At 41.3% G+C, this 27,245-nt stretch overlaps 1 protein-coding gene across 3 annotated transcripts in view; it reads right to left on the bottom strand.

The window, feature by feature from the left end:
- LOC122560276 (deoxynucleoside triphosphate triphosphohydrolase SAMHD1-like) overlaps window positions 1-27,245 on the bottom strand; it is a 76,560-nt gene that overhangs the window by 30,961 nt on the left and 18,354 nt on the right. For all 3 annotated transcript variants that reach the window (XM_087994748.1, XM_043710812.2, XM_087994749.1), the window contains exons 5-11: window positions 25,355-25,470; window positions 23,238-23,311; window positions 16,648-16,797; window positions 11,653-11,753; window positions 7,710-7,818; window positions 6,767-6,858; window positions 6,125-6,240 (exon numbers count right to left, since the gene is read on the bottom strand). In XM_087994748.1, the coding sequence (XP_087850874.1) occupies window positions 6,125-6,240; window positions 6,767-6,858; window positions 7,710-7,818; window positions 11,653-11,753; window positions 16,648-16,797; window positions 23,238-23,311; window positions 25,355-25,470 (758 nt within the window). The remainder of the gene's footprint in view (window positions 1-6,124; window positions 6,241-6,766; window positions 6,859-7,709; window positions 7,819-11,652; window positions 11,754-16,647; window positions 16,798-23,237; window positions 23,312-25,354; window positions 25,471-27,245) is intronic.

The following is a 27,245-nucleotide window of genomic DNA, read 5'->3' as shown; positions in this document are numbered from 1 at the left end:
TCTGTCCAGCGTCTCTTTATAAGCTCATCCCCTCTAATCCAGGCAGCAACCTGGTAGACCTCTTCTGCACCCTCTCCAAAGCCTCCATATCCTTCATGTAATGAGACGACCAGTATTGAATTCAATACAGTCAGTTCTGCTGTAATGCACTAGTTCCATTCTCGTGCAATCGTGAAAAGTGTATAATAGCAGCACCATTTAAACTAATGGGGCAATGGGGAGATACTCACAGGCTTGGAAAGTAGCAAATGTGACAAACCTATTCAAGAAAAAGTGCAGGTCAGTTTAATCTCATTGGTGGGTAAGGTTCAAAGACAACCATCAGGGATAAAATTAAAAGTCACATGGGGAATGGTTTGCATTAATTAAGAAAGGCCAATGTGGATGTGTTTGTTTCATTCAAATTATTTTGTTGGAGAGGTTTGATGAAGGGAATACAGTGGATGTAGTCCATGTGAGTTTTAAGAAACTGTTTGAGAAAACATCACTTGAATATTATTGAATAAAACAGACACTTTGTTGACTGTTTACGCCTTGCAAACAGGAGAATTTGCAAGAATACTAATTAAAAGAGAAAACCGTCATTTATTCTGCAAGGGAAGAGTGTTTTGATTAGTTGGTTAGATGGGTGCATGAATAGAAAAATGTATGTAGAGATATGGGCCAAATGCTGGCAAATGGAACTAGATTTATTTAGAATTTCTGGTCAGCACGGATGAGTGAGACCGAAGTGTTTGTTTCCATGCTGTACATCTCTAAAGCTCTAAGTAGACTCTGATTGAACTGTTTGAGGAGAAAGTGAGGTCTGCAGATGCTGGAGATCAGAGATGGAAATGTGTTGCTGAAGAAGGGCTAATGCCCGAAACGTCGATTCTCCTGTTCCCTAGATGCTGCCTGACCTGCTGCGTTTTTCCAGCAACACATTTCCATCTCTGATTGAACTGTTGCCATACAAAATGCATCCTTCAGTGGTGACTGACAGTTAACAGGTTGACTGTGATTGACAGCATTCAGTGTAACAAGCTGATGACTGAGAAGATGAGTTAACAAAATTGTGGCTTCTGGAAAGGAGGGTCAGTGGCAGTTTGGATGAAAAATTGGATAAAGGACAAAAGAAAATCAGTAAGTCATGGGAAATAGTTGTTTTTAGTTTGGAGTATAGTAGATAGTGGTGTTCCCTAAGGATCAGTACATGGGTCACAATTTCTTTGATAGATGTAAAAGACTTGCAAAGTGGAAAAAGATTAAAATTTCAAAATTTGCCAATGATACCAATTTGTAGGTGTGGCAAAGTGAGAATGAAATGAATTGATTGCAATAGGCTAGCAGTATGAACGTACAAATGATCAATAGAATTTCACAGAAGCCTAAAATTATGCAGTCAAGAAGAGAGAGGGACAGATGATATATACTTTATGTCACAGTGCAAAAGAGTGTGTTGGGATATACGGACTTGTGCATAAATCAATGAAGGTTGCAGGACAGATTGAAAATGCAGTAAATAAATCATGCAGTATCTTTAGGCTTTGTTAACAAAAGAATCAAATGTAACAACAAAGTTGTGTTAAGCTTTTATAAAATTGATCCAGCCTCAGCTGGAATACTGTCTGCTTTGGGGATTTATACTTTAGGAAAGATATGAATGCATGACAGAAAAGATTCACAAGAAAAGTTCCAGGGATGAAGAACTTGAAGTAGACACATTGGAGAAGTTACGATTATTTCCTTGGAGAGGTCAAAATGAGGTTTGATAGATGTATCCAAAATCACGTATCCAAAGGAAACTGGACTGAATAGGTAGGGAGAAGCTGTTCTCATTATTGGAAGGATTGAGAAAAAGAGGAAACAGATTCAAAGTAATTGGCAAAAGAAGCAATGCAGACACCAGGAGGAACATTTTCATGCAGTGAGTGGTTATGGTGTCAAATGTGCTGCCTGACAGTGCGATGAAAGCAAATTCAATTGAAGCATTCAGGAGGAAATTGGACTATTATCTTGGGAGGCCAGTGCAGATCTGACTGCCTAAAGGGCTCCTCTGTGGTTTAACATTTCTGCATTTCTGCTTTGAAGAAATGTGTCTCTTGCCACCTTTCACATGACGGAATGAAATCATCTTAGCTCTTGGAGAATGGTCAGGTAAACTCAGGCAATGACATCATGTGCATCATGAGAGTCTGGAAGGTTTCACAGTGATTAAACTGACCATCCTCATCCTACAGGAGAAAGGAACAGACAACGTTCGAGGAAGGGCTCATTCCGAAAGTGAATGGCATTATTGAGACTAATTGAAAACAAGGCTGTTGACTTCAACTGGGTAGCTTCACTGCTCCTGGTAGTCGAAATCATGACCAACAGAGAGAGAAGGAAAAGTCTATTGTCTGCTCAGGAACACAGTTTCCTAACTTGTGCACTCATACCCATTAGATCTCATTTGCTATTCTGTCTGATGTCTGATCAGGTATGACTGAGAAAAAGGAGTGTGCAAAATGGACCTATTCTCTTCGGATCAGCTAATAACATATGAGGACTAGCAATTGGTGATGATGAGAGTTCAGGTTGATTTGTGTTCTAAGGATTGCATGAAGGATTGCATAAAGGCTTAGCAACTATCATTCAAAACTGCTTAAGTGAACTGGAAAGTTACAATTCCTTTATTTACTATTAATTTATTCTGTGGCCGTCTATGTCTGTGAGAGAAGGTCGTAATCAAAGAAGACATAGACATTAATTATCTTGTTTAGCTTTGCTCTGCTAAAGTTACAGTATGAATAATAACTTGTTAACTTTGTTTAAGTTATAAACTTGGTGTCATTCATAAAGCCCAGTAAGAAACAACTCGGCAATTTTGAGGGTTAATTAATATTTTAATTTCACTGTGTTGTGAAACCAGTGATAGTAAGGCTGGTTCGATTTGACTTGGCCTACGTCGTAACACTCCTTAAATACTACTTCTGGAAATATAGCATGGAAGTAGTAACAAACAAGCAGCATGACACACTGTGTGACAAAACTGCCAGTGTGCCCACCTCCAAACCCTCCTCCATTTCCATGGCAACATTATGACTTAGGTCTTCTGCCACCCAGACATAAAATCACTTTTATTCGTATCAAGCGAATGCCTGCAATCTTCTTATTAATGTCATCTTTGGAAAACAACGGATAGGGCTCCAATGTTTTCAGCTTCTTTCTTTCGTATCTATTTGTCTGTCTGTCTGTCTGTCTATCTATCTATCTATATATCTCTCCATCTATCTATCTCTCCATCTATCTATCTATCTAAATCTATCTATCTATCTATAAATGAGAACACAAGAAACAGGAGCAAGAGCAAGGCCATTCTGTCCATTAAGTCTTCTCTGTCACTCAACAAGATTATGCCTGATCTAATTGTGGTCTCATCTCTCTTTTATTGCCTGTTGTGCATAGATCTTAACTCCCTTCTCAAACAAAACTCTTTCTAACTCAGCCTTGCATGTATTCAATCTAATCACCTTTCATTGTTCCAAACTCCAATAAGTGTAGACCAAACCTGCTAAATCTTTCTTCATAAGAGAGCCCCTTTACCCAAGGTATTAGCAAATACTTATACAATACTGCAAGTACACTGCAACCAATGCCCTGAAGCAAGAGTTTCTCACTTTAATATGCCACCTCCTTTTCAATAAAGTTAAATAAATATTCCTTTTGCCCTCCAAATTACTTACTGCATCTGCATGCTGATTCATGTACCAGGGCACCCAGATCCCTCTGTACCTCTGAGTTCTGTCATCTCTCTCCATTTAAATAATACACAAAATTGGACAAGTTCATATTTTCATTCTCATCCGCCAAACTTTTGCATGTTTATTTATCTATCCCTATGTCTTTGCAGAATCCTCGTGTCCTTTTCTTAGCTACCTTTGTATCATCAACAAATTTAGCAACTGCATATTAGGAAGATTCAGTGTAAGAAGAGGTGCATTCAGATTTATCAGGCCGCTACAAGGGATGAGGAACTTCAATTATTTGGAGACACTAGAGAAGCTTACATTCGTCTCCATAAAGCAATGAAATTGAAAGGATTTAATATGTTACTGAAAACAACAATGGATTTTGAGAGATTGCAAAGGCTGATACTTCAGTGCAGTACTGAGGGTGAGTTGCACAGTGATGTGTGTCACTTTTCAGAGAAATGGTTACACCAACAGATTGTCTGTGCTTTGAGGTGGAAATAAAAGATCCCATAGCACGATTCTGAAGAAGAGCCGAGGATTTAATCTCACTTAATATTTATTCCTCAATCAACATCATTAAAAATCGATCCTTCTGATCATTTTCATGTTGCTGAGGGCTTGCTAAATTCAAATTGATAGCCATAATTCCTACTACGCAGCAGTAACTTCGTTTTAATATACTTTATTGACTGCAATGTATTTTGTGATTTGTCAATACATATAATGAAGTCATTATTTTAGGCAATACATGATTGCAAGCGGGCATCAGAGCCGCCCTGCTTTTGCCACGGGACTATGCCTACATCAGGAAACTATAAGAATTAATTTTGTGTTTTAAACAGCAGTGGCAGCTTTAAACCCACAGAACTCAGCAGCTGCCGGTCCGCCCACGTGACCGGGAGAAAGGAGACAGAAGACAGATCAAATTCACACTAGACCAACACTACCCATGACTCATAGACCAAAACTCTGGAATTAATTAATATGGAAACTCATCTCCTAATCACATCAAGAGACTGACTGAAACACACCCATACCCATCGATACGGAACCACCCTGACACAAAGGACAGGCATTCACCAGACAGGAACGGACAGACCAATACACACCAACACCCCAAGGGAACAAAGGGGGGTGCTAGCCCCTGCCCTCACAGAGAGAGACAAGCAGATAATACCCGGACCTGTTTTACATAAACCAATTAGCACTCTATTGTGCGTGCCCTGCAACTCTCCTGGGACGGCAGGAAGCATACTATTTGCACCTACTCCAGTGATGATGGGGAACTATCATCCCATTCATCCTCAAATTCCACACATCCTGACAACTAAAAGTATATAATATGTTGCAGCGCGCGGGAACAAGAGAGCAGCTGAGATTCGGACCTCGGTTGGTCTCCGCCGGTGTTACTGTAGCAATAAACGTTACCGATTGTTGAACCGCACTCTGGGCTCGGACTGATATCATTTCATCCGCGCTAACATGATTAAAAACTGTTTCTAATGGCAGCAGGAGCAATAATGGGAAGTGACCGATTTAAGTGAACTGGTGAATGAAACATGATGGAATTGAGAAATTATTTTACATAGTCCATCAGCATTTACATATATAGTACTGCAGGTACTTTCCAACCTATGCCCTGAAGCAAGAGTTTTTCACTTTTACTTGTGCAATGTGCAGCCTGAAAGAGTGTTGGAAGCAGATTGAGTACTTGCACAAAATGGAACTGGATAAAAATTTGGAGTCACACGGATGTACAGCACGGAAACAGACCCTTCCATCCAACTCATCCATGCTGACCAGATATTCTAAATTAATCTAGTCCCATTTGCCAGCATTTGGCTCATATCCCTCTAAACCATGCTATTCATATACTCATCCAGATGTCTTTTAAATGTTGTAATTGTACCAGCTCATTCCACAGACACATACCAGCCTCTGCATGAAAAAGTTGCCCCTCAGGTCCCTTTTAAATCTTTCCCCTCACAACTTAAACTGATGCCCTCTACTTTTGGGTTCCTCCTACTTGGGGAAATGATCTTGGCTGTTCACCCTATCTATAAGGTCACCCCTCAGCCTCTGATGCTCCAGAGAAAATAACCCCAGTCTATTCAGTCTCTTCTTATAGCTCAATCCCTCCAAACCTGACAAAATCCTTGTAAATCTTTTCTGAACCCTTTCAAATTTCACAACATCTTTCCTAGAGCAGGGAGACCAGAATTGAATGCAGTATTTAACAAGTGGCCTAACCAACATCCTGTTCAGCTGCAACATGACCTTCCAACTCCTATACTTAATGATGAATTGAAATAAATCACTGCAGGCACAATGCACCAAAGAGTTTCCTTTAGTGCAGTAAAATTTGAGAAAGAACAGCTTTAGGTCCAACACAATCACATGATAATGCCTACCTGTGAGTTGGGTGTAAGCCACCATGTCATCAATTGCTCTGGACATTGTAAACTTAATCCCATTTTTACCAGTTATCATGAAGTGTGGATCTGCTAGCAGCAATGCCTCTGTGATCCTGAAGGATTAAATATTTTCAAAACTGTTACTGGAATATTTTCCACACTGCTTCTTTAAAACAAAAGGGACTTTTAAAATGCCATGAATTGAAATCCAGAGTTGGTCCCTAGTCTGGATAGGCTGGCACAGTGATCAGCCAAAGCAACAATGGCCTGTTGTTGGACTTAGGTCTCCTTGAGATAGGCTCAGAATACAATTAGTCAGTGTGTTCCTAACTTTCCCACTCTAGGACCTGAGCACCAGATCCACAGGCTGATCCCCACCACAGCACTGAGGTGGCACTGCACTGTCAGAGGCGCAGTCCTTTAAGATGAGATGTCTCTTTGGGAGAGTCAACCAGCTGTTGACAATAACTACCTTCAGTTCATGTGTAGGGTTGGGTTCCAAAAGACTACCTGGAGCAGAAAGGAATACTTGCTGGGTAAAGGGAAATATTTGAGCTGAAATAAGAGAGAACAATAAAGAGTAAGTAAGTAAGAAAAACAAGTGTCAGAGATGCATGTCATCCCTGCAGCAATTCTCACATGCTCTCGATGTTGTTGACAACTCTATGTTGAAAGGCTCTGCGATGCAAAGTGTAGCGCGTGTGAAACATGTCATACATGTCACCAGCTTCCTGCAGAGAAAATATTGAAAACTGGAATAAATCCTTGTTCAGCACAATCTGTCAGTAACAGAGATCCTGTAGGATAGGAGCTGAACCTAGTGATGTACAATTTAGTTAAAATTGGAAAACCAAATAATTGCTGACATGGAAGCTATTCAGGCATCAGAAATATTTTAAAGATCCCGCCGCCCTAATCCTGACATTGCAAATTATACTTTCTCCATCAAAGTATTGCAGTATGCTATCCTGCAGTTAATTTTTTAATTTGATCAATGTGAACCTTTTGTCATCAAATTGGCATTTTATTTATTTGAATTTGGGGTCTCTTGTGCTATTGCTGTACATAAAGCATAAAATAATTTTCTGCGTTCACCCTTTCCATCCTGTTTCCATCTCAATGCTAGTGTAAAATCACATGCTGGACTCATCCATTCAAAGCTGGAAAGCCCAAATTTATTACCATTCCATCACCACTGCTTCATCAAAAACCTGGAACCCTCTCCCTCCCCTTTTAACATACAAACTGCATCAGTTCCAGAACGTTCCGCACTATTGCTTCTCAAGGACAATTTGGAATGGACAATAAATGCTAACCTTGTCAGCATTACCCAGCTCTTCAGAATAAACATAAAGAAAGCACAACATGCTGTGAATTTGTAGATCACTCATTCTTCCCCACAATTCCTTATATTTAGTTTTTAATGATGGGTCCTGCCATCCGAGGAGTAGAGCTAAAAAGGAGGAAAAGTTTAGCACAGCCTTCAATTGGCTCCCGTGTGCCTGTGTCTGTGGTGAAAAGCAGACATGCAAATATTCCACAAGCAAACAAGACTTCCATTCTATCTGACAACATACATCACCTTATCTCGAGTGCAAATCTGCTTTGTTCCTTCTACTTCACAAACTCGAGCAAACCGGAGGAAGCGTCCAAAGTCAAAGTTGTTCTGGATTCCCAGATGGTGACTGTCCCTTCAGAAACATGATAAACACAGTTAATTTCGGCTGACACATCGTAAGACCATACAACATAGGAGCAGAAATTAGGTCATTCAGCCCAAGGAATCTGCTCTGCCATTCAATCATGGCTGATAAGTTTCTCAACCCCATCTTCCCGCTTTCCATCCTTAACCCAGATCCCCTTGATAATCAAGAACCTATCTATCTCTGTCTTAAATATACTCAATGAATTGATCTCCACAGCCTTCTGTGGTAAAGAATTCCACAGATTCACCACTCTGCAGCTGAAGAAGTTTCTTCTTATCACCACTCTTCTAAAAGATCTTTCCTTTAAGGTGTGCCCTCGGGTTCTAGACTCTCCTACCAATAAAAAACATCTTCCCAACATCCACATTGTCCAGGCCGTTCAGTATTCTGTGAGTTTCATTTAGATCCCTCCACATCCTTCTAACCTCTATAGACCCAGAGTGGTCAAGCGTTTCTCATACATTAAGACTTTAATTCCTGGTATCATTCTTGTGAACCTCATCTGGACCCGCTCCAGGACCAGTACATCCTTCTTGAGGTATCCTTCCTGGGGCCCAAAATTGCTCACAATACTCTAAGTATGGTCAGACCAGAGTTTTATAAAGCCTCAGAAGTACATACCTGCTTTTATATTCTGGTCCTCTTGAAATAAATGCCAACATTGTATCTGCCTTCCTAACTACCAATTCATTCCGCAAGTTTACCTTCAGAGAATCCCAAGGCCCTTTGCACTTCAGATTTCTGAATTTAGTCCCCAGTTAAAAAACTAGTCCATGCCTCTATTCTTCCTACTAAAGACAAGCTTCCAGACAGACAAGCTTCTATCCATGATATACAGAGGAACCTCGATTATCCAGCATTCGATTATCTGAATTTCAGATTATCTGGCAAGATCGCAAGGTTGCTTGGCTGAACTATGTTATCCAGCATTCGATTATCCGGAATTCGATTAACCAAATGAAGTAGCCCCGCCCGTGTCCTTCGGATGATCGAGGTTCTTCTGTACCTTGCCTGTAACACCATGAGCCCTTACATTACTCAGCAGCCTCCCGTGCGGCACCTTGTCAAAAGCCTTCTGGAAATCCAGGTAGATAACATCCATTGGTTCTCCTTGGTCTAACCTGTTCATTACTCCTCAAAGAATTCTATCAGATGTGTTAGGCATGACCTCCCCTTGATGACACCATGCTGACTTTGCAATACAGTTCCAAGTATTCAGAAATCTCATCCTTCACAATGGACTCCAAAATCTTACCAATGTCCAAGGGCAGGCTAATCGGCCTGAAATTTCCTGTTTTTTGCCTTACTCCCTTCTTAAATGGAGGGGTGACATTCATGGTTTTCCAGTCCTCTGGGACCCTCCCTGATTCCAGCGATTCCTGAAGGATCACCACTAACGCTTCCGCTATCACTTCAACAATGTGCCCCAGAACTCTGGGGTAGTCCATCTAGTCCAGGTGATTTATCCACCTTTAGACTTTTCAGTTTTTCATATACCTTTTCCTGGGTGATGGCCACCATACTCACTTCTGCTCTCTCCACTCTCTTGAATTTTTGGGATATTACTCATGTCTTCCACCGTGAAGACTGATGTAAAATAAATGATCAGTTCCTCAGCCATTTCCTTGTTTCCCACTCTCCAGCATCATTTCCAGCGGTCCAATGTCCTTTCTTTTATCCTTTATATATCTAAAAAAACTCTTGCAATCTTTTTTTATATTACTGACTAGCTTACCCTGACATTTAATCTTCTCCCTCCTTACTTCTTTCGTGGTTGTCCTCTGTTGGTCTTTGTAGGCTTCCCAATCCTCTGGGTTCCCACTGTTCTTTGCCTCATTTATATACTTTCTCCTTAGCTTTTATGCCGTCCCTGACTTCTCTGGTCAGCCATGGTTGCCTCATCCTCCCTGTACCATGCTTCTTTCTTGTAGGGATGAATCTCTGCTGTGTCCCCCGAATTACTCCCAGAAACTCCTGCTATTGCTGTTCGACTATTTTTCCTGCTAGGCTCCTCTCCTAGTCAATTCTGGCCAGTTCCTCCCTTATGCCTTTGTAGTTGCCTTTATTCAACTGTAATTCCATTCCACCTGATTCCACCTTCACCCTCTCAAATTGTAGAGTAAATGCTATCATATTATAGTCACCGCTTCCTAAGGGTTCCTTCACCTTAAGCTCCCTTATCAAGTCTGCCTCATTGCACAACACTAAATCCAGTATTACCTGTTCCCTAGTGGGCTTCACCACAAGCTTTTCCAAAAAGCCATCTGGTAGTCATTCCACAAACTCCTTTTCATGCAATCCACTACCGACCTGATTTTCCCAGTCCACCTGCATATTGAAATCCCGCACGATCACTGTAACCCTGCCTTTCTTGCACACCTTTTCTATCTCCTGGTCTATCTTGTGCCCTAAATCCTGACTACTGTTTGGAGGTCTGTACATAGCTCCCACTGTGGTTTTCCCACCTTTCTAATTTTTCAACTCTACCCACACAGGTTCTATGTCATCTGACCCTACTTTGTTTCTTACTATTGATTTAATTTCATTTCTTACTAATAAGACAACCCCACTCCCTCTATCCACCTGCCTGTCTTTTTGATAGGATGTATATATCCTTAGATATTTAGCTCCCAGTCTGATTCCCTTGCAGCCATGTCTCCATGATGCCCACCATGTCCTTACTGCAGTTTCGATGTGCACAACAAGCTCATTTACCTACTGCGTCCAACATGTTCAGTCCTGTATTGACCGTCCCTCTTCTCATTGTCATTCGTTTATGCAGTGTGCTTGACATTTGATTCCTAACTTTTTCCAAACACTCTGTCCTATTTTGTGTGGAGACTTTAATAACCTCTCCTGAGTTCTCCTTTCCTTTCACTTTTTTCAGATATACTCCTTCGAGTTTTACCTTTGCCTTCTGACAACTTTCTATTTTAAAGAAATCATGTCAGTTAATATGCCCTGCACTTCCTGCTGAATCATCTCATGATTCCAAAATGAAGACATTAGTCAATGGGGGAACTGTAATATTGTAATAAGTTGCTCAATGGTAAAGAACATAAGAAATAGGACCAGGAGTAGGTTATTCAGCCCTTCAAACATGTCCCTCCATTCAGTAAGCTCTTTGATGATCTGCTCAGGCCTCAGCTCCTCTTTCAGGCCAGCTCCTCATAGCTTTCAACTCCTTAATATCTGAGAAGTCTATCTGCCTCCTTTCCAAATACTTTCAGTGATTTGGCCTCCACGACTCTCTGCAGTAAGAATTCCAAACATACATTACCATTCGAAAGAAAAATTACTTCGCATCTCAGTTTTAAAGGGGAGGGACTTTATGTTCACTATCTTTATGAAGGGTGAGCCAGGGTGAAAGGAAGAGGTGCTGAGCATGGAGGTGGGAAGGTGTGTGATGGGCAGTGGGTGTAACATGAAGGTGAAGCCATTCTTCCTGACTTAAAAGGTTCTTCCAGCTGACTAGGAGCAACATAAAATAAGACAAGTAGCAAACTAGTTAAGTCCGGGACATCTTGTGACAAGTTCCAGGGGGCTTCCACAGAGCTGTTTCTGATGACCCTGAAGTTCTGGGCCTTACCTTATTCAGCAACTTAAAATGTCCGATTCTGATACAGTCCTCCAAACTAGAGCATATGTCTGTGTGCATCACTATTAGGATCCAATGATCATGGGAAATTGTACCCAGAAAATACCACATTTGGTTTTAATGAAATTTATAATGTTTGTAGTGAATTCTTACTGTGAGAAACAATGGATTAATGAATATCCTTCAACAATTGATCAGAGAAATTAAAAGACGAGGCTTACCTGACAAAGTAATCCCACTTATCAACGTCAATCCCATTCCTTTTGTTGGCAATGATTTCATAAAGAAAAGCTTTCTCTTTGGGACGACCTTTATATGGCCACTGAAAAGATATGGTACCAGAGTTAGATACAGCTCACGGGACCACAGAATCACAGAACTGTAATGGTGCAGAAGGAGGTCAATGGAAATTCAGGGTTAGAGACCTAATTAAGGAGTTTGTGCATGATCCAACAATTGGTTGTGCGGTTCAAAGTGAGGAAGAAAGCTATAAACTGCACTAAGATGCACCACTCTGATAGACAGAAACATGATAAGGGAATATAATACAAAGGCATATGATGGAATGCATTTGAGGAAGGCATAGGAATACAGAATAAATAGGATAGTTTGCAGTTTAGAGGAAAGAAGGACTTTGGGAGCATAGTGTCTACAGATCCCCGAAGATAATGGTTGAGGTCATAAAGGTGATTAGTGTGCACTTGGAATATATCCCGTAACTCAGTTAGTAAAGGGAAGTTAGAGCAACAAAGTTATGCTGGTACTTCAGAAATTGTGTGTTGAGCTGAACATAGAAATTTGTGTACAGTTCTGTTACTGGAAGGATGTGATTGGGTTCAAATGAACAAAGGAAATGCATGAAGATTTCTCCAGAATTAGATTACTTTACTTTTGAGGAGGGAGTAGATTAGCTGGAACAGTGAGGCTGAGAAGCAGATTTAATTGAGGTGTATAAAAACATGAAATGCCCGGACATAAGCACTGAAGGACCTATTTCTCTTTGCAATTGGGTCATTAATGGAGGAATTGATTGAAAATGATTGCCAAAGGTTTAGAAGGGATTAGAGTAACTCTTTATACCCAGAGTACAATGACGATCTGGAACTGATTGGCCAAAAGGTTGGCAGAGGTAACAACATTTTTCCTGATGAACAGCTAACTGGTAGCATAATGGTAATGTTCGTGTAATAATCTGCAGATCCAGGCTAATTCTGGGACATGAGTTCACACTACTGCAGCAATGAGTGAAATATAAATACAATTAATCATACTGGAATTAAATTTTCATGCTGGGAATAGTGGCCAGAAAACTAACACATTGTTGTAAAAACCCATTTGGTTTACTCGTACCCTTTAGGGAAGGAAGCCTACCATCCTTATTCAGTTTGGTCTACATATGACTCGGACACAAAAAGCGAGATTGACTCTTAAATGTCTTTGGAAATGGCCCAGTGATCTATTCAGCTGTAGCAAACCACTGCAGAAAAGTAAAAAAAAACAGATGGACCACTTGTCACCAACCCAAGAAGTTCACTGAACATCTGGGAGGCTGGGCTAACACAGCTGTCCCACATGGATAGAGGCGATGTTAGAATGGGCTGCAAGGGAGTCATCCCGGGAGTTCTCAGCAATGACTCCAGTCTCCATGAAGTTTCATGGCACCAAGGCAAATATACTGCTGACTAGCTTCTATGACCTACCCTTCCTCAGCTGATGAATCAGCTCATTATGTACGACTTGGTAGAAATACTGAGAGCAGCAAGGTCACAGAATGCACTCCAGGTGGGCATTACAAATAGGCGAGAGGGCAAATGGCCATCCCTCTTTTTAACCTGACCACAACAAAGATTTACATTCTTTATAGGATAAAACTATACCACTCTCCAACTAAAATGTAGTGAATTAAATTCCACTGAACAAATAAGGAACCAATTAGAGGTTTTCTTGAGTGAAAGAAAAAGGGATTTTATTTTCTGCTGACCCCAAGACAAATCATAAAGATATGATGTCAAGCATACAACTTCACAAGTACAGAGTTAGAAAGGGATAGTGTTCAGTACAAATGGAAAATGAAAGGAGTAAAGAGTTTAAATTTCTTCTGGCGTCCTTCAGGTGTAAGGTTTTAATCTGAGGCAGCGGTTTTTTGGTTGGTCTCTTGGATCATCAGTAGTAGAGATTATTTTCTATTACCCTTTGCATTTTTAATGTTCTGAGGTTTTATTTTGATAGGAGAAAGTGGGGACTGCAGATGCTGGAGATCACAGTCGAGAGTGTGTTGCTGGAAAAGCACAGCAGGTCAGGCAGCATCCGAGGAGCAGGAGAGTCGACGTTTCAGGCATAAGCTTTCCTGATGAAGGGCTTATGCCTAAAACATCAATTTTCCTGCTCCTCGGATGCTGCCTGACCTGCTGTGCTTTTCCAGCATCACACTCTCGACTTTGTTTTATTTTGATCCCTATTATCTCCACGTGCTTTTTCCATCCAGAGAGATAGGGAGAGAGAGTTCCCAGCCAAATCAGGTCTGATTCTTTAGATTCTTCTCTCTTTCTATCTTTCTGCCATAAACAGTGCCTTGACATACAGATGGGTTTATGTATTTCTGTGTCTGAATTCATTGGGCAGAACCTGAAAAGTATTGAGTGACATGGACTGGAGCGATATTTGTGGCAAGATCAGACAAAAAGTCTGGTGGGACCTATTTTGACATTGAGAGCAACTCGCTCCATCTTTTATGCTTTACTTGAGCACAATGCGAGATGATCACTAAGCAACAACCAATGAAGGGGGATTATAGCTTGTTAAGTGCCTTGTTAGGGTCCAACTCATCTCACTAACTTGAATGCGTTTTTTGAAAAAGTGATGAAGAAGATTGATAAAGGTTGGCTAATGTGGTGCCATTATTTAATAAAGTTGGTATTAAAAAGCCAGGGAACTATAGACTGGTGAGCCTGACCTCAGTGTTGGTACATTGTTGTAGGGAATTCCGAGGGACAGGATTTCCATGTATTTTAAGAGGCAAGGACTGATTAGGGATAGTCAACATGGCCTTGTGAGTGGGAAATTACTAACTTGATTGAGTTTTTGAAGACGTGACAAAGAAGATCGATGAAGACAGAGTGGTGAACATTTTCTATGTGGACTTCAGTAAAGCGTTCGACAAGGTTCTGCATGGTAAACTGGTTAGCAAGGTTAGATCACATGGAATACAGCGAAAGCTAGCCATTTGGATATATAATTAGCTTGAAGGTAGAAGACAGAGGGTGGTGGTGGAAGGTCGCTTATTGGGCTTGAGGTCTGTGACTAGTGGTGTGCTACAAGAATCAGTGCTGGGTCCACTGCTTTTTGTCATTTATATAAATTACTTGGATGCGCATATAGTATGGTTAGTAAGTTTGCAGATGACACCAAAATTGGTGCTGCAGTGAACAGTGAAGAAGGTTACCTCAGAGTCCAGTGGAATCGTGATCACATGGGGAAATGGGCCAGGAAGTGGCAAATGGGAGTTTAATTTAGAGAAATGAGAGGTGTTACATTTTGGTAAGTCAAATCAGGGCAGATCTTATACACTTAACGGTAAGAACCTGGGGAGTGTTGACCAACAAAGAGACTTGGGTTCATAGTTCCTTGAAAGCAGAGTCGCAGGTAGGGTAGTGAAGAAAGCATTTGGTATGCTTGCTTTTAATGGTCAATGCACTGAGTGTAGGATTTGGGAATTCATGTTGCAGCTGTACAGGACATTGGTCAGTCCACTTTTTGAATACTGCATTCAATTCTGGTCTCCAGCTATAGGAAGGATGTTGTGAAACTGGAAAAGGTTCAGAAAAGATGTAGCCAGGGTTGGAGGGTTTGAGCTATAAGGAGAGGCTGAATAGGCCTGGACTATTTTCCCTGGAACATCAGAAGCTGAGGGGGAATTTTATAGAGGTTTTATAAAATCATGGACAGGGTGTTAGAGCCAAGGTATTTTCACCTGGGTAGGGCAGTCCAAACTTAGAGGACATAGTTTTAAGATGAGAAGGGAAAGATTTAAAAGGGACCTAAGGGGCAAACTTTTGATGCAGAGGGTGGTGTGTGTACAGAATGAGCTGCCAGAGGATGCAGTGGAGGCTGGTACATCTTCTTGGGTATATGATTAGGAAGGATCTAGAGGGATATGGGCCAAATGCTGGCAAATGGGACTAGATTAGTTTAAAATGTCAGTTTGGCATGGATGATTTGGACTGTTTCTGTGTTGTTCATCTCTGTGATTCTATTAATGCCCACTAAGGGGCAAAAATCCAACTCTCCCCTCAGGGTCACCTAGAGATCATTATGATTGAATACCAGTTGTTGCAGCACTGAGTTTTCTTCCGACTAATGGCTTCAGACAAAATCCCATGTTTTTATCGACGTCACACATGAATTCTTTCAATCAAGAATCATTGACAGCAAAGTGCAACTTGAATTTGACAAATTTGGCCTATATCCCTCTAGATCCTTCCTAATCATATACCCAAGAAGATGTACCAGCCTCCACTACATCCCCTGGCAGCTCATTCCACATACGCACCACCCTCTCCATCAAAAGGTTACCCCTGAGGTCCCTTTTAAATCCTTTCATTCCCACAGCTGCAGAAGTCTATTGTCCCAACCAAAAACATTTTTACATGAATTCCTGGAAAGTGCAAATTATGGCAAAGTGGTTCCGAGTTCCCCAAATTCTTTGCTGTGAATGCAGATTTCATCCAAACGATTAACCTGCTAAGACATTTCAAAGGACAGCTCAGAGCCATTTGAGTTACTGTGGGACTAAAGTCATATGTAGGTTTAGACCCACCAAGGAACAAAAGTTTTACTTTCTTAAAGGACACGAATGAATCAGTTAAGTTTGTAAAACATTTCAATGACTTCCCAGTCTCATTTTCTGTTTTTTTTCTAATTTATAGACTTTTCAAAAAATGTTAGTAAACGCTCATGGTGGAATTTGAACTCTCAGTTCTAAATTATTGGTCATTTCACTCCCCGTTACTGATCATCCAATCCAGCACAGAACACAAACTGAACCCATTGCCTTCCAGTCCCATATACCCCAGTTCCATCAATTGAATGTTATCATTGGGCCTTTCCACTAATTTGTTAATAGAATGTCTGCAATATAGTCATTGTATAAAAACAAAAAAAGTGCATTATTATTTTTAAAGCAGCTTCTTTCCCAGTAGCTGAGTATCAACACTTACTGGATCATTATTGGACTTTTCAGGTCCCGCGATCTGTTCTTTGATGAAGTCAAGGTCTTTTGGTAACACTAGGCCATAGTCGTGGAAAATACCCTCCAGCTTATTGGTCTTGATCATGTGGTCAAACATGGCCCTTGAACCTTCTTCGTGCTTTGTACAAGAACAAAGATTGAGTCATCATTCAATGCAGATGAAGAACAAATGAAATCTATAGTATCACACTCAAGCATTTTAAGATGCAGAGACTTAGAGTGAAAACCCTATTCCAGGTTAACAATTTGGGGATCCCCAGCTCCCTGGGCTTTTCCAAATCCTTCTGGCGACGTTCAGGATTTGGTTTCCTATTAATGAACTTGGAGGCACAAAGGAATATTGGACCATCATCATCATTCCTCAGGCAATGGATCTGTCTCAGGAAGCTTAACCAGGAAGGAGGGGAGAAAACCAGCAGAAAAAGGACAGAATTTGCAAAATAAATGGGAGAGGAGAACTGGACAAACAAAAAATATACTTCAGGAAGGAAAGCCTTCCGGTCAAGATGGCAGCAGAGTAGGACATTCCAATCAGAGCTCTTTTGCTCCTTCAGTTTATTTTGTTTCCTTCTCTCTTTTCTTCCCTTTTTTGTGTTTCTCCCCTCTTGTTGCTCACCTCCCCCATGGTGATATCTAATCCTGGTCCCTCAGCAGCTCATGGTGAATCTCAGCCTGGTCCCTCGGCAGCTCGTGGTGGTGTCTCAGCCTGGTCCCTTGGCAGCTCATGGTGAATCCTGGCATGGTCCTCGGTGGCTAGTGGTCATGTCTCAGCCCAGTCCTTCGGCGGTTCATGGTGAATCCCAGCCTGGTCCCTCGGTAGCTCATGTTGGTGTCTCAGCCTGGTCCCTCAGCAGCTCATAGTGAATCCTGGCATGGTCCCTCGGCAGCTTGTGACAGTGTCTCAGCTCAGCAGGTGAGTGGATTCTGCCCGAGCATGTTCCCGAGGCACTGGGGAGTTTGGAGAGACAGCAGTTCCAGCTGAAGTGACGGTATCTCTGGAGGTGGTGTTGAGAACAGACAGCTGAGGTCTCCCGGAGAGCAAGATAACAGGAGGACTCAAAGACTATTGAACTTTTGACTTATTCTTAGTTTAAACTACAAAAGATTTCAATATTAACTATTACCTTATTTCTTTACCTTTCTACTATTCTATGAAGTAATGCTTAAATTTTTAATTCTTGCTTCTCTTTCTACTTTGTACATAAGCTTTTTGTGCCTGGGTGCCTTGGTACCCAGGATGGTGCCACGTGTGGCAATATTATACACTTTTCATTGTAGTCCTGCACCTCTGGTCTTGAGAAAGAGAGGACTGCAGATCAGAGTTGAAAAGTCTGGAACAGCACAGCAGGTCAGGCAGCATCCGAGGAGCAGAAGAGTCGACGTTTCCAGCATAAGCCCTTCATCAGGAATGTGTACTTGAGTACATGTGACAACAAAATTAAAAAAAAGAAAATCAGAATCACATGTATATGGGACCTTTCATAACCTCAGGATGTTAAAAATACTTTGCAGCCAATGGTTACTTTTGAAGTGCAGTCACACATGTAATTCAGGAAATGTGGCAGCCAATGTGTGCACAGCAAGTACCACAATCAGCCATGTGATAAGAACCAGATCAATCCAATTGTTGTTTTGCGAAGTTGATTGATAATAAATATTGGCTGGAAACCAGGGATGAATTCCTTGATATTCAAAATAGAAGCATGGGATCTTCGATACCTTCTCCCTTAATGTCAGCAGAACAAAAGAACTGATCATTAACTTCAGGAAGAAAGGAGGAGGACATGTCCCTATCTACATCAATGGAACTGAGGTGGAGAATTTGAGAGCGTCACGTTTCTTGGAGTGATGATAATCAACAATCTGTCTTCATCCTCCCACAAAGATGCATCGGTCAAGAAGGCACAACAATGCTTCTTCTTCCTCAGGAGATTTAGGAAATTTGCCATGTCCATAAGGAATCTCACCTCCTTTTGCGGTTGCATCGAAGAAAGCATTCTATTTGGGTGCATCACGGCTTGGTATGGCAATTGCTCTGCCCAGGGCTGTAAGAAACTACAGAAGATTGTGAACACGGCCTAGACCATCATGCAAGCATGCCATCCCATCCATGAATTCCACCTACACTTCCTGTTACTGGGGACAGGCAGCCAACATCATCAAAGACACCACACCCACCCCGCTTATACTCTTCTCTAACCTATTCCGTCAGGCAGAAGATATGAAGCCTAAACAGACATACTAACAGGATCAAGAGCAGCTTCTTCCCCACTGTATCACATTGCCAAATGGACCTCTCTAATTTCAAATCCAATACTGACCTTGCTTCTGTGCACCTCCTGTGCAGTCGTAAATTTGCCTGTCTAAACACCTTATGTGGCTGGAGGCTGAGAAAGATTGAGAAGTAAATATCCAAGGATATTCAAAATTTAGGAGAGATGGGCAAAAAGGAAAAGTAGGTAGGCCAGCATTCATAAAAGGGACAGAATCAGTACATTAGTAACAGACGATCTTGGAGTGAAGGTTTAAGATGTAGAGTTAGTCTCAATTTACATTTAGATTCAGGTTTTATTGTCACGATGGAACTAAGGAACAACAAGAGGCAGCAGACTACGGGAGTTGTTCCTAGGTGATCAAACTATAGTGGCATTGTTAGGCAAGATATAGATCAGGACAGTAAGGGGTGTATGTAATAAAGGCAATACATTAATAATGAGCAATTTCAATTTGCACACAGAGTGAGTTGATTAGCATGAATGTCGTGGACGATGAATTTCTGGAGTGCTTACAAGTCAGATTTCTGGAGCAGGACATCAAGAGTCATCTAAGGCTCAGGCAATTTTGAGGATTAAGAGCTGTAAGATGAGAAAGGCCTATTTATTAACCTTGCTGTAGTGCAGCCTTTGAGAAAATGCACTCAAGAATTTAATGGTACACAGATAATGGCTTGTATTTAAATAAATACTACATAGTCTATACAGAGGAATCTCGATTATCCGAATGAGATGGGCAGGCAGTATTTTACCTGGATAATTGATTATTTGGATAACTGATTCAATGCCTCTCCTTTGGGACTCGGAGTCTTCTGAAGATTCCTTTTTCCTTGCTCTTCCTGCCTTGCTCCCTTTCTCTGTATCAGGATGTATTTCTGAGCAGACACACATTGCTGATGTCTCTCCCTGCTGCTGCTTCACTTCAATGGGATTGGCAGAGTGAGCACTTGCTAAGTCCGCTCCCTGTTCAGTAGACTAGGCAGCAGCACACTGCGGCATCTAGTCCCTGCTGTGTGCTTTCAACTCTCCACGTTTCCAGCCAGTGGATGGAATGAAGCAGCCAAATGCCTCTTATCTCTTCTCTCCAATGGGAATCCAGAACAAAATAAAGTAACAGAATGGAGACAGTACCTGGCCTGGAAACCAACAGCAAGATTGCTGCTACCTTTGGGGTGGGGGTGGGGGGGGGAGGTGGGGAGCTGGGCGAGTCTCAAAATAGCACACACAACCGCAGTCAAACACACTTTTTACTGCAACTTTTTGACAAGTTCCCACTCTGCCCTGTACAGGACAATGTTGGAGAGATTATCTGGGGAAGGGGGGAATCCCTGTGTAGAACTCCAGGGAAAGTGTGGGGGGAGAGAGAGAGAGAGAGAGAGTGGGGGCACGGGAGATCAGTCATTTGGAGATGGTGCCTGGGCTCCCATCGATGTCCAGGACTGCTCTCGGCAGCATTTCAATAAGCCGAATTCACTTTTAATCACTGTAAACAAAAGACTCGATCAATGTTGGTAACACCTCTTTGATGTAATGTTTCTATCGGGACCTTGAGATCTTCTTCGAATAATCCAAAATTCGAATAATTGATATTCAGATAATCGAGGTTCCTATGTAATTAGAGTAGATTACTTACAGTGTGGAAACAGGCCCTTCTGCCCAACAAGTCCACACCGACCCGCTGAAGCGCAATCCACCCATACCCCTACATCTACCCCTTACCTAACACTACGGGCAATTTAGCATGGCCAATTCACCTGACCTGCACATCTTTGGACTGTGGGAGGAAACCGGAGCACCCGGAGGAAACCCACGCAGACACGGGGAGAATGTGCAAACTCCACACAGTCAGTCGCCATGAGGCAGGAATTGAACCCGGGTCTCTGGTGCTGTGAGGCAGCAGTGCTAACCACTGCGCCACCGTGCCGCCCACATAATAGGTGAACATTTCTCTGAGGCACAACCTCAATCAGAAAGGAAAGGTCAAATCAACCATGATGAATGAAAGAATTTAATACTGCATTAGATCAGTAGCTTATAAGGATGCCAGAATTCCAAAAAAGTGGTAAGCCTAAGGATTGGAAACAATTAAAAAACAGAGGAAAGGAGGTCCAAGAAACTCATTAGGAAAGAGAAAAGAGAATATATAAATGCAAACTAGCCACAAACATCAAAGTGTAAAAGCTTTTTTGAATATGTAAAAAGGAAAATAATCACCTAGGACAAATGTAGGCCTGTTGCAGTTGGGGCAGGACAATGTATAACAGAGAACAAGGAAATGGTGGAGAAATTAAATAATCGCTTTGCGTCTACCTTCACAGAAGAAGATGCAAAAATCTCCCAGAAACATCAGCTGACAAAGGGTTTTGTGAAATTATGAATGATGAGTAATAGTAAAAAAGTAGTACTTGAAAAGTTAACCAAAGTGAAGCTTGACAAATTCTCTGGTCCAGATGAGCGTCAGCCCAAAGCGTTGAAGGAGGAGGTTAGACAAGTGATGGATGCATTGACTCATTGATGGTTATCGTTCAAAATTCTATAGATTCTAAAAAAGTCTTGGTTGATTGAAAGACAGCCAATATTTGATGAGAATTTAAGAAAGGAGGTATAGGGAGAATGATGAATCACAAACTATCAAATTGACATCAATAGGGAAAATATTGGAATCTATTATAATGGCTTTGCTCACTAGACCCTTAGAAAACAATTGTAGAGTGCACACCCATTAATGAAATGGAAATCTTGTTTGGTAAAATTGTTCGGAGTTGTTTTGAGGCTATCGTTTGCTGCATTGATAAAGGACAACAACCAGTGTGGTGTATTTAGATGTTCAGAATGCTTTTGGTAAGATTCCATGCAGGACTTAGTGAACAAAATAAAGGGCATGGGATTGGGAAATTATTCTCACATGAATTGAGAACTGGTTAACAGATAAATGCACAGAACGTCAATAAACAGATCATTCTCAGGATGACAGGCTGCTGCTAGTGAAGTACTAGAGTGATTACTGCTAGGCCCACAGTTGCTCACAATCTATGTTAGTGGTTCAGATATGGGTTTAACTGTAATGTTCCATATTTTGGTGATGCGCCCAACTTGGCAGGAACTTAAGTTGCGAAGTAGATGCAAGGAGGCATTGAGAGGACTTGAACAGGCTAAGTAAATAGACTAAAACATGGCAGATGGAAAATAATGTGTTAAGTTATTCACTTTGGTAGAAAAATCAGAAAGGTGGAAGTAATTAGAAAAGCAACTGGTAACTTGGCCTTCTTTCAAGGTGGTTTGAATACAGAAGTAAAGACGTCTTGCTGCAGTTGTATAGAGCCTTGAGGACACCTCACGTAGTGTAAAATGTACAATTTTGGTCTCATTCTTAATGGAGGGCTTACTTGCCATAAAGGTGTGCACTGGAGGTTCACCAGAGTAATCCCTGGGAAGGTGGGACCATTTTAGTTGGAGAGATTGAGGACTGAGTCCATATTCCTTAAACTTTCAAAGAGTTTGGGGTCACATCATTGAAGCTGACAAATTTCTTTCAGGATTTGACAGGGTAGACGTAGATGTTACACAAGCCGGTGAGTTTTAAACCAGTCATAATTACAGGATATGACATAAGCAATTTAAGACTGAAATGAAGAGGAATTTCTTTACTCAGGACATGCTAAATCTTTTGAATTTTCTGCTGTAAGGAGCTGTGTAAGTCCATGGTGGAAGTGAATGGATTTATGGAGACTAAGGCTAAGGAAATCATACGGGAAAGTGAATGATCAGCCATGATATAGTTGAATGGTAGAGCAAGCTCTACATTAGATTAGATTGGATTCTCTACAGTGTGGGAACAGGCGCTTCGGTCCAACCAGTCCACACCGACCCGCCGAAGAGTAACCCAGCCAGACATATTTCCCTCAGACTAATGCACCTAACACTATGGGCAATTTAGCCCGGCCAATTCACCTGATCTGCACATTTTTGGATGTGGGAGAAAACTGGAGCACCCAGAGGATACCCACGCAGACACGGGGAGAATGTGCAAACGTCACACAGACAGTCACCCGAGGCTGGAATCGAACCTGGAACCCTGGTGCTGTGCGGCAGCAGTGCTAACCACTGAGCCACTGTACCACATGCTGAATACCTACTCCGGTTCCTCTGTTTCTGTTAGGGTTAGGTAATTTAGTTCTCACAGATACATGCTTGAAGGTAGTCTCCTGTTAATTTGATAATAACTTCCAGTTGACTTCATTGTTTCTAGTATCACTCAGCATTTCTCAGGCACTGCAGTTATTACCTTCCAGCCAAAATCATTTCCTCGAGCTTTAGGGATAAATTTTCGATCAAACAGATGTGAAAATGGGCCATGACCTGGGGAAACAAAGACGATGTGTTATACCTACTGTACACATCAACAGGTGTAGTTTACTTGTGGTGACTCATCTAACTTTAAAGAGAGACATCCTACAGGTCTATGTAATCTGTCACATAGGAAAGGAAACAAAATAGAAACCCATTGAAAATTCATGCCTTGGCACGGTAACTCCGTAAAGGAAGTGTTTGTTTTAGAGACACAGGTGAATAGAGCAACAAAGGAATTACTGCTGTGAGGAGGAACAGCAGCTACTGTTGTGAAGTGCAGCATAAATTGTGTTTTTTGTTAACAACCAAGCAGAATGTTCATAAAAGTTGCTTCTCAATTCAAATAGCATTCCAGTATCAACAACCAAGGAGTGAAAGGAGAAGAGGCAATAAGCACAATAACTATCACTAGAAAAAAAAATACAAGGGAAAGTAATGGGGGTCATAGATGTGCAGGTTAGGTGGATTGGCCATGCTAAATTGCCCACAGTGTTCAGGGATGTGTAGGTTAGGTGCATTAGATGGGGGAAATGTGGAGTAATAGGGGAATGGGTCTAGGTGTGTTACTCTTCGGGGGGTTGGTGTGGATGTGCTGAGCTGAAGGGCCTGTTTCCACACTGTAGGGATTCTAAAAAGGATGATAAGTCCCCTGGACCAGATGAGATACATCCTATGATATTAAAGGAAGTTGCTACGGAGATAGTGGATACACAAATAGTAATCTTCCAAGAATCCTTCGATTCTGGACAAGTCTTAGAGGATTTACTTAAAAAAAGGAGACAAGAAAAAGTAGCTATAAGCCAGTTATCTTAATGTCTGTCATTGGGAATATGTTAGAACCTACTATAAAGGATGTAACAGCAGCGCATTTAGCAATACATAATGTGATTAAACAGAGTCAGCATTGTTTCATGAAGGGGAAATCTTGTCTGACAAATTTATTAGAATTCTTTGAGGAGGTAACAAACAGGATAGATGAAAGGGAAGCAGTGACGTAATATTTTTGGATTTTTAGAGGTTGTTTGATAAACTAGCACACATTAGGCTACATAAAAAGATAAGAACCCATTATATTTGAGGTAGTATGTTAATGTGAGTCGAGGATTGGCTACCGAATAGAAGCCAGTTGGGATAAGGGGGTATTTTCAGGGTGGCAACCTTTAACTAGTGCAGGGACCACAGTTATTTATTTTATATATTTATGACTTGGATGAGAAAAGTGAATGTACTATAGCCAAGTTTTTGGATGACCCAAAAATAGCTGGGAAGGCAAGTGAAGAAGATGGTATAGAGATTCTGCAGAGGCATCTAGAAAGATTAAGCGAGTGGGCAAAAACTTGATGGAATATAGTGTAGTGAAATGTGAAGTTATGACTATGACAGGAAGAATACAGGAGTTAATATTATTTAAATGAGGGATAACTGGAGAAGGCTTTGGAACACAGGATTTGCATGAATTAGCATCCGAGCTCAACATGGGATAGGCAATGCAAATTGAATGGTGGCCTTTATTTCAAAGGAAATTGAGTTAAAACTAGGGATGCCTTGCTAAAACTATACTAGGCTCTAGTTGGACCTGCCTGAACTGCTGTGCTCTTCTAGCACCACTAGTCCAGAATCTAGTTGGACCACAGCTGAAAGAACTGTCTTATGAGCAGAAGCTGAGTAGGTTAAGCCTCTGCTGATTGGAGTTTACAAAAATGTCAGGCAATCTTATTGAACATACAGGACTCTTAGGGATTTTACAAGGGGTCTCTGTCGATACAGAAAGATTGTTTCTCCCTGTGGGAGAATCTAGGACCAGAGGACATATTCTCAGAATATGGAGCCACACATTTAAGACAGAGGTGAGGAGGAATTTCTTCTCTTGAAGCATTATGATTCTGTAATATTCTTTACTGGAGAGAGCTGTTGAGGCTCTTAAGTATATTGAAGGCTGGGATAAACAGAATTTTAATCAATTTGGCTTATGATTTTAAGCAAAGAATCAAAATAACTTGTTAACAAAAATAGGATTCTGTTCTACCAGCTCCTACAGATTTGTTTACCCACCCAGATCATGGCAGAGTCCAGCTACCGTCACACACAGAATGTCTCGCTGGCTTATATCAAGATCTGGTTGTCGCTCAGCGAGAGCTTTAATCAACTGGCCTGCCAGGTATGCCACACTGAAGGATGAGAAAAGAACAATTGAACAAAGTTACACAGTTCTTTAAACATTAACTGTCAGGGTTTCTAATCAGTAAATACCAATTGATTTTCCTATGAAAATCAGCTGTTTCAATTTCCAGCACACAATAATTTGCACACGAGCAATTAAGGAAATTAATTAACAATATGCATGTTTTAATTACTCCTCTGTAATTTGATTGGCAACACTTTCGCTATGGAGTCAGAAGTTGTGTGTTTAAATCTCAATTCAGAGACCAAAGGGCAAAGACCTTGGCTGGCATTTTAGTGCAGCACTGCCCTGTCAGAGGTGCCATCATATTCAGTCAAGGACCTATCTGCCAGATATAACAGGTTTTATAGCAGTATTTCAAAGAGTTAGGAGGTCTCCCAGTTTCCTGGGCAATACTTAACCATCAACCATCATAAAACACAGATTGCTCCAGTTCTATTTGAGAGAGGTTATGTGTAAATGGGCTGTGACTGAAGTCATAAGTATTTTTGAAGTGGAAAGCAAATTGGAATATCTTGAGGTGGAGAAAGATGAGCTTTTGTGGTGCAGCAATAGTGTCCCTATCCCTAAGCCTGGGTTCAAGTCCCACCAGCTTCAGAGGTGTGTAATAACATCTCTGAACAGGTGGATTAAATTATCTATGAATGCAAGTCTTTCTTTAACAAATAAAGTACAATGAATGTAATACTAGCTACGATAGAGTCATCTTGAAAAGCAGACTGCATGTGAAACAGTACATCTAAACAGAAAGGGGTTATGATTTTTTTTAAGACATTAAGTGTAGGCCTAGATTTACTATTATTGTATTATAGAAACAAAATCACAAAATGGTATCCAAGCATTTCTAAAATTTCAGAAAGAAGAATTTTCATTTCTAATTAAGCATTCCACATATTTGGCATGTCAGAAATCATTTCAAAGTTAAAGAATCCCTCTGTGGTATCGTTAGAGCTCCACTTTGTGATACAGCATTTGCAGAATCATATGCTTACATTCAATGGTTCTCTGCATTACTGAGAATCTCACAGTCTTCTTAGGGTGGAGGCAGTGACCACAATACCTTAGTCACCTTCCAGATATAGAGCTGCACATTAAACTGAGAAATGTTTTGATACCAGAAACATCAGGGAGAAGTTGACAGCCATGGAGATTTTGATGGCCACTGGGTCTGCTTCTCTTGCCCTGCTCTAGGGTAGCAGGTCCATCCAGTTTGAGATAGTGGCACATCTTAGTCACCAACGTCTCAGAGAAGTGATGCCATTGCAACCACTGCTCCTGAGGTGGAGGGGCAAGGAGTGGGTAAGGTCTCCTATTGAAAGTCCTCCTTCCCCCTCTGCAACTAGCTTCTCCTCTCTGTTGCCTTGCCCACCTCTCCACGATGCTGCAGTCCAGGAGCTGCTGCCTTGGCCCCGTGACTGGGAGTAGATTTCCTGCTCAGAGATCTTTCAGGACAATATCACTCCTCCCATCACTTCTTCCTGATTAAAAGACCTGCTCCAACAATGCCGCATCTTCACTAGTAGTGTTGCAAATGAAAGCCAAAAGTACTTCAGGTACCTTTAAACAGTGCTAATGGTAGATGATCCTTGTACAGGTGAACAGATTTTCAGGAAACTTGTTAGCAGTGCCAGTGAAATCCAAAATGCAGGTCATGATCAATTCAGCTTTAGACACTGACTAATCATAACCTGCTCACTCTGTGTGCAGGTTATATCACCCTTCAATACATGTGAATTGACATGATCCATGCTGAAAGTCACT

The sequence above is a fragment of the Chiloscyllium plagiosum genome, unplaced genomic scaffold (genome assembly GCF_037043375.1).
Source record: "Chiloscyllium plagiosum isolate Xiang-an unplaced genomic scaffold, Cpla_swu_hap1 HiC_scaffold_15, whole genome shotgun sequence".
Lineage (NCBI taxonomy): Eukaryota > Metazoa > Chordata > Chondrichthyes > Orectolobiformes > Hemiscylliidae > Chiloscyllium > Chiloscyllium plagiosum.
This window is presented reverse-complemented; position numbering and strand designations above follow the sequence as displayed.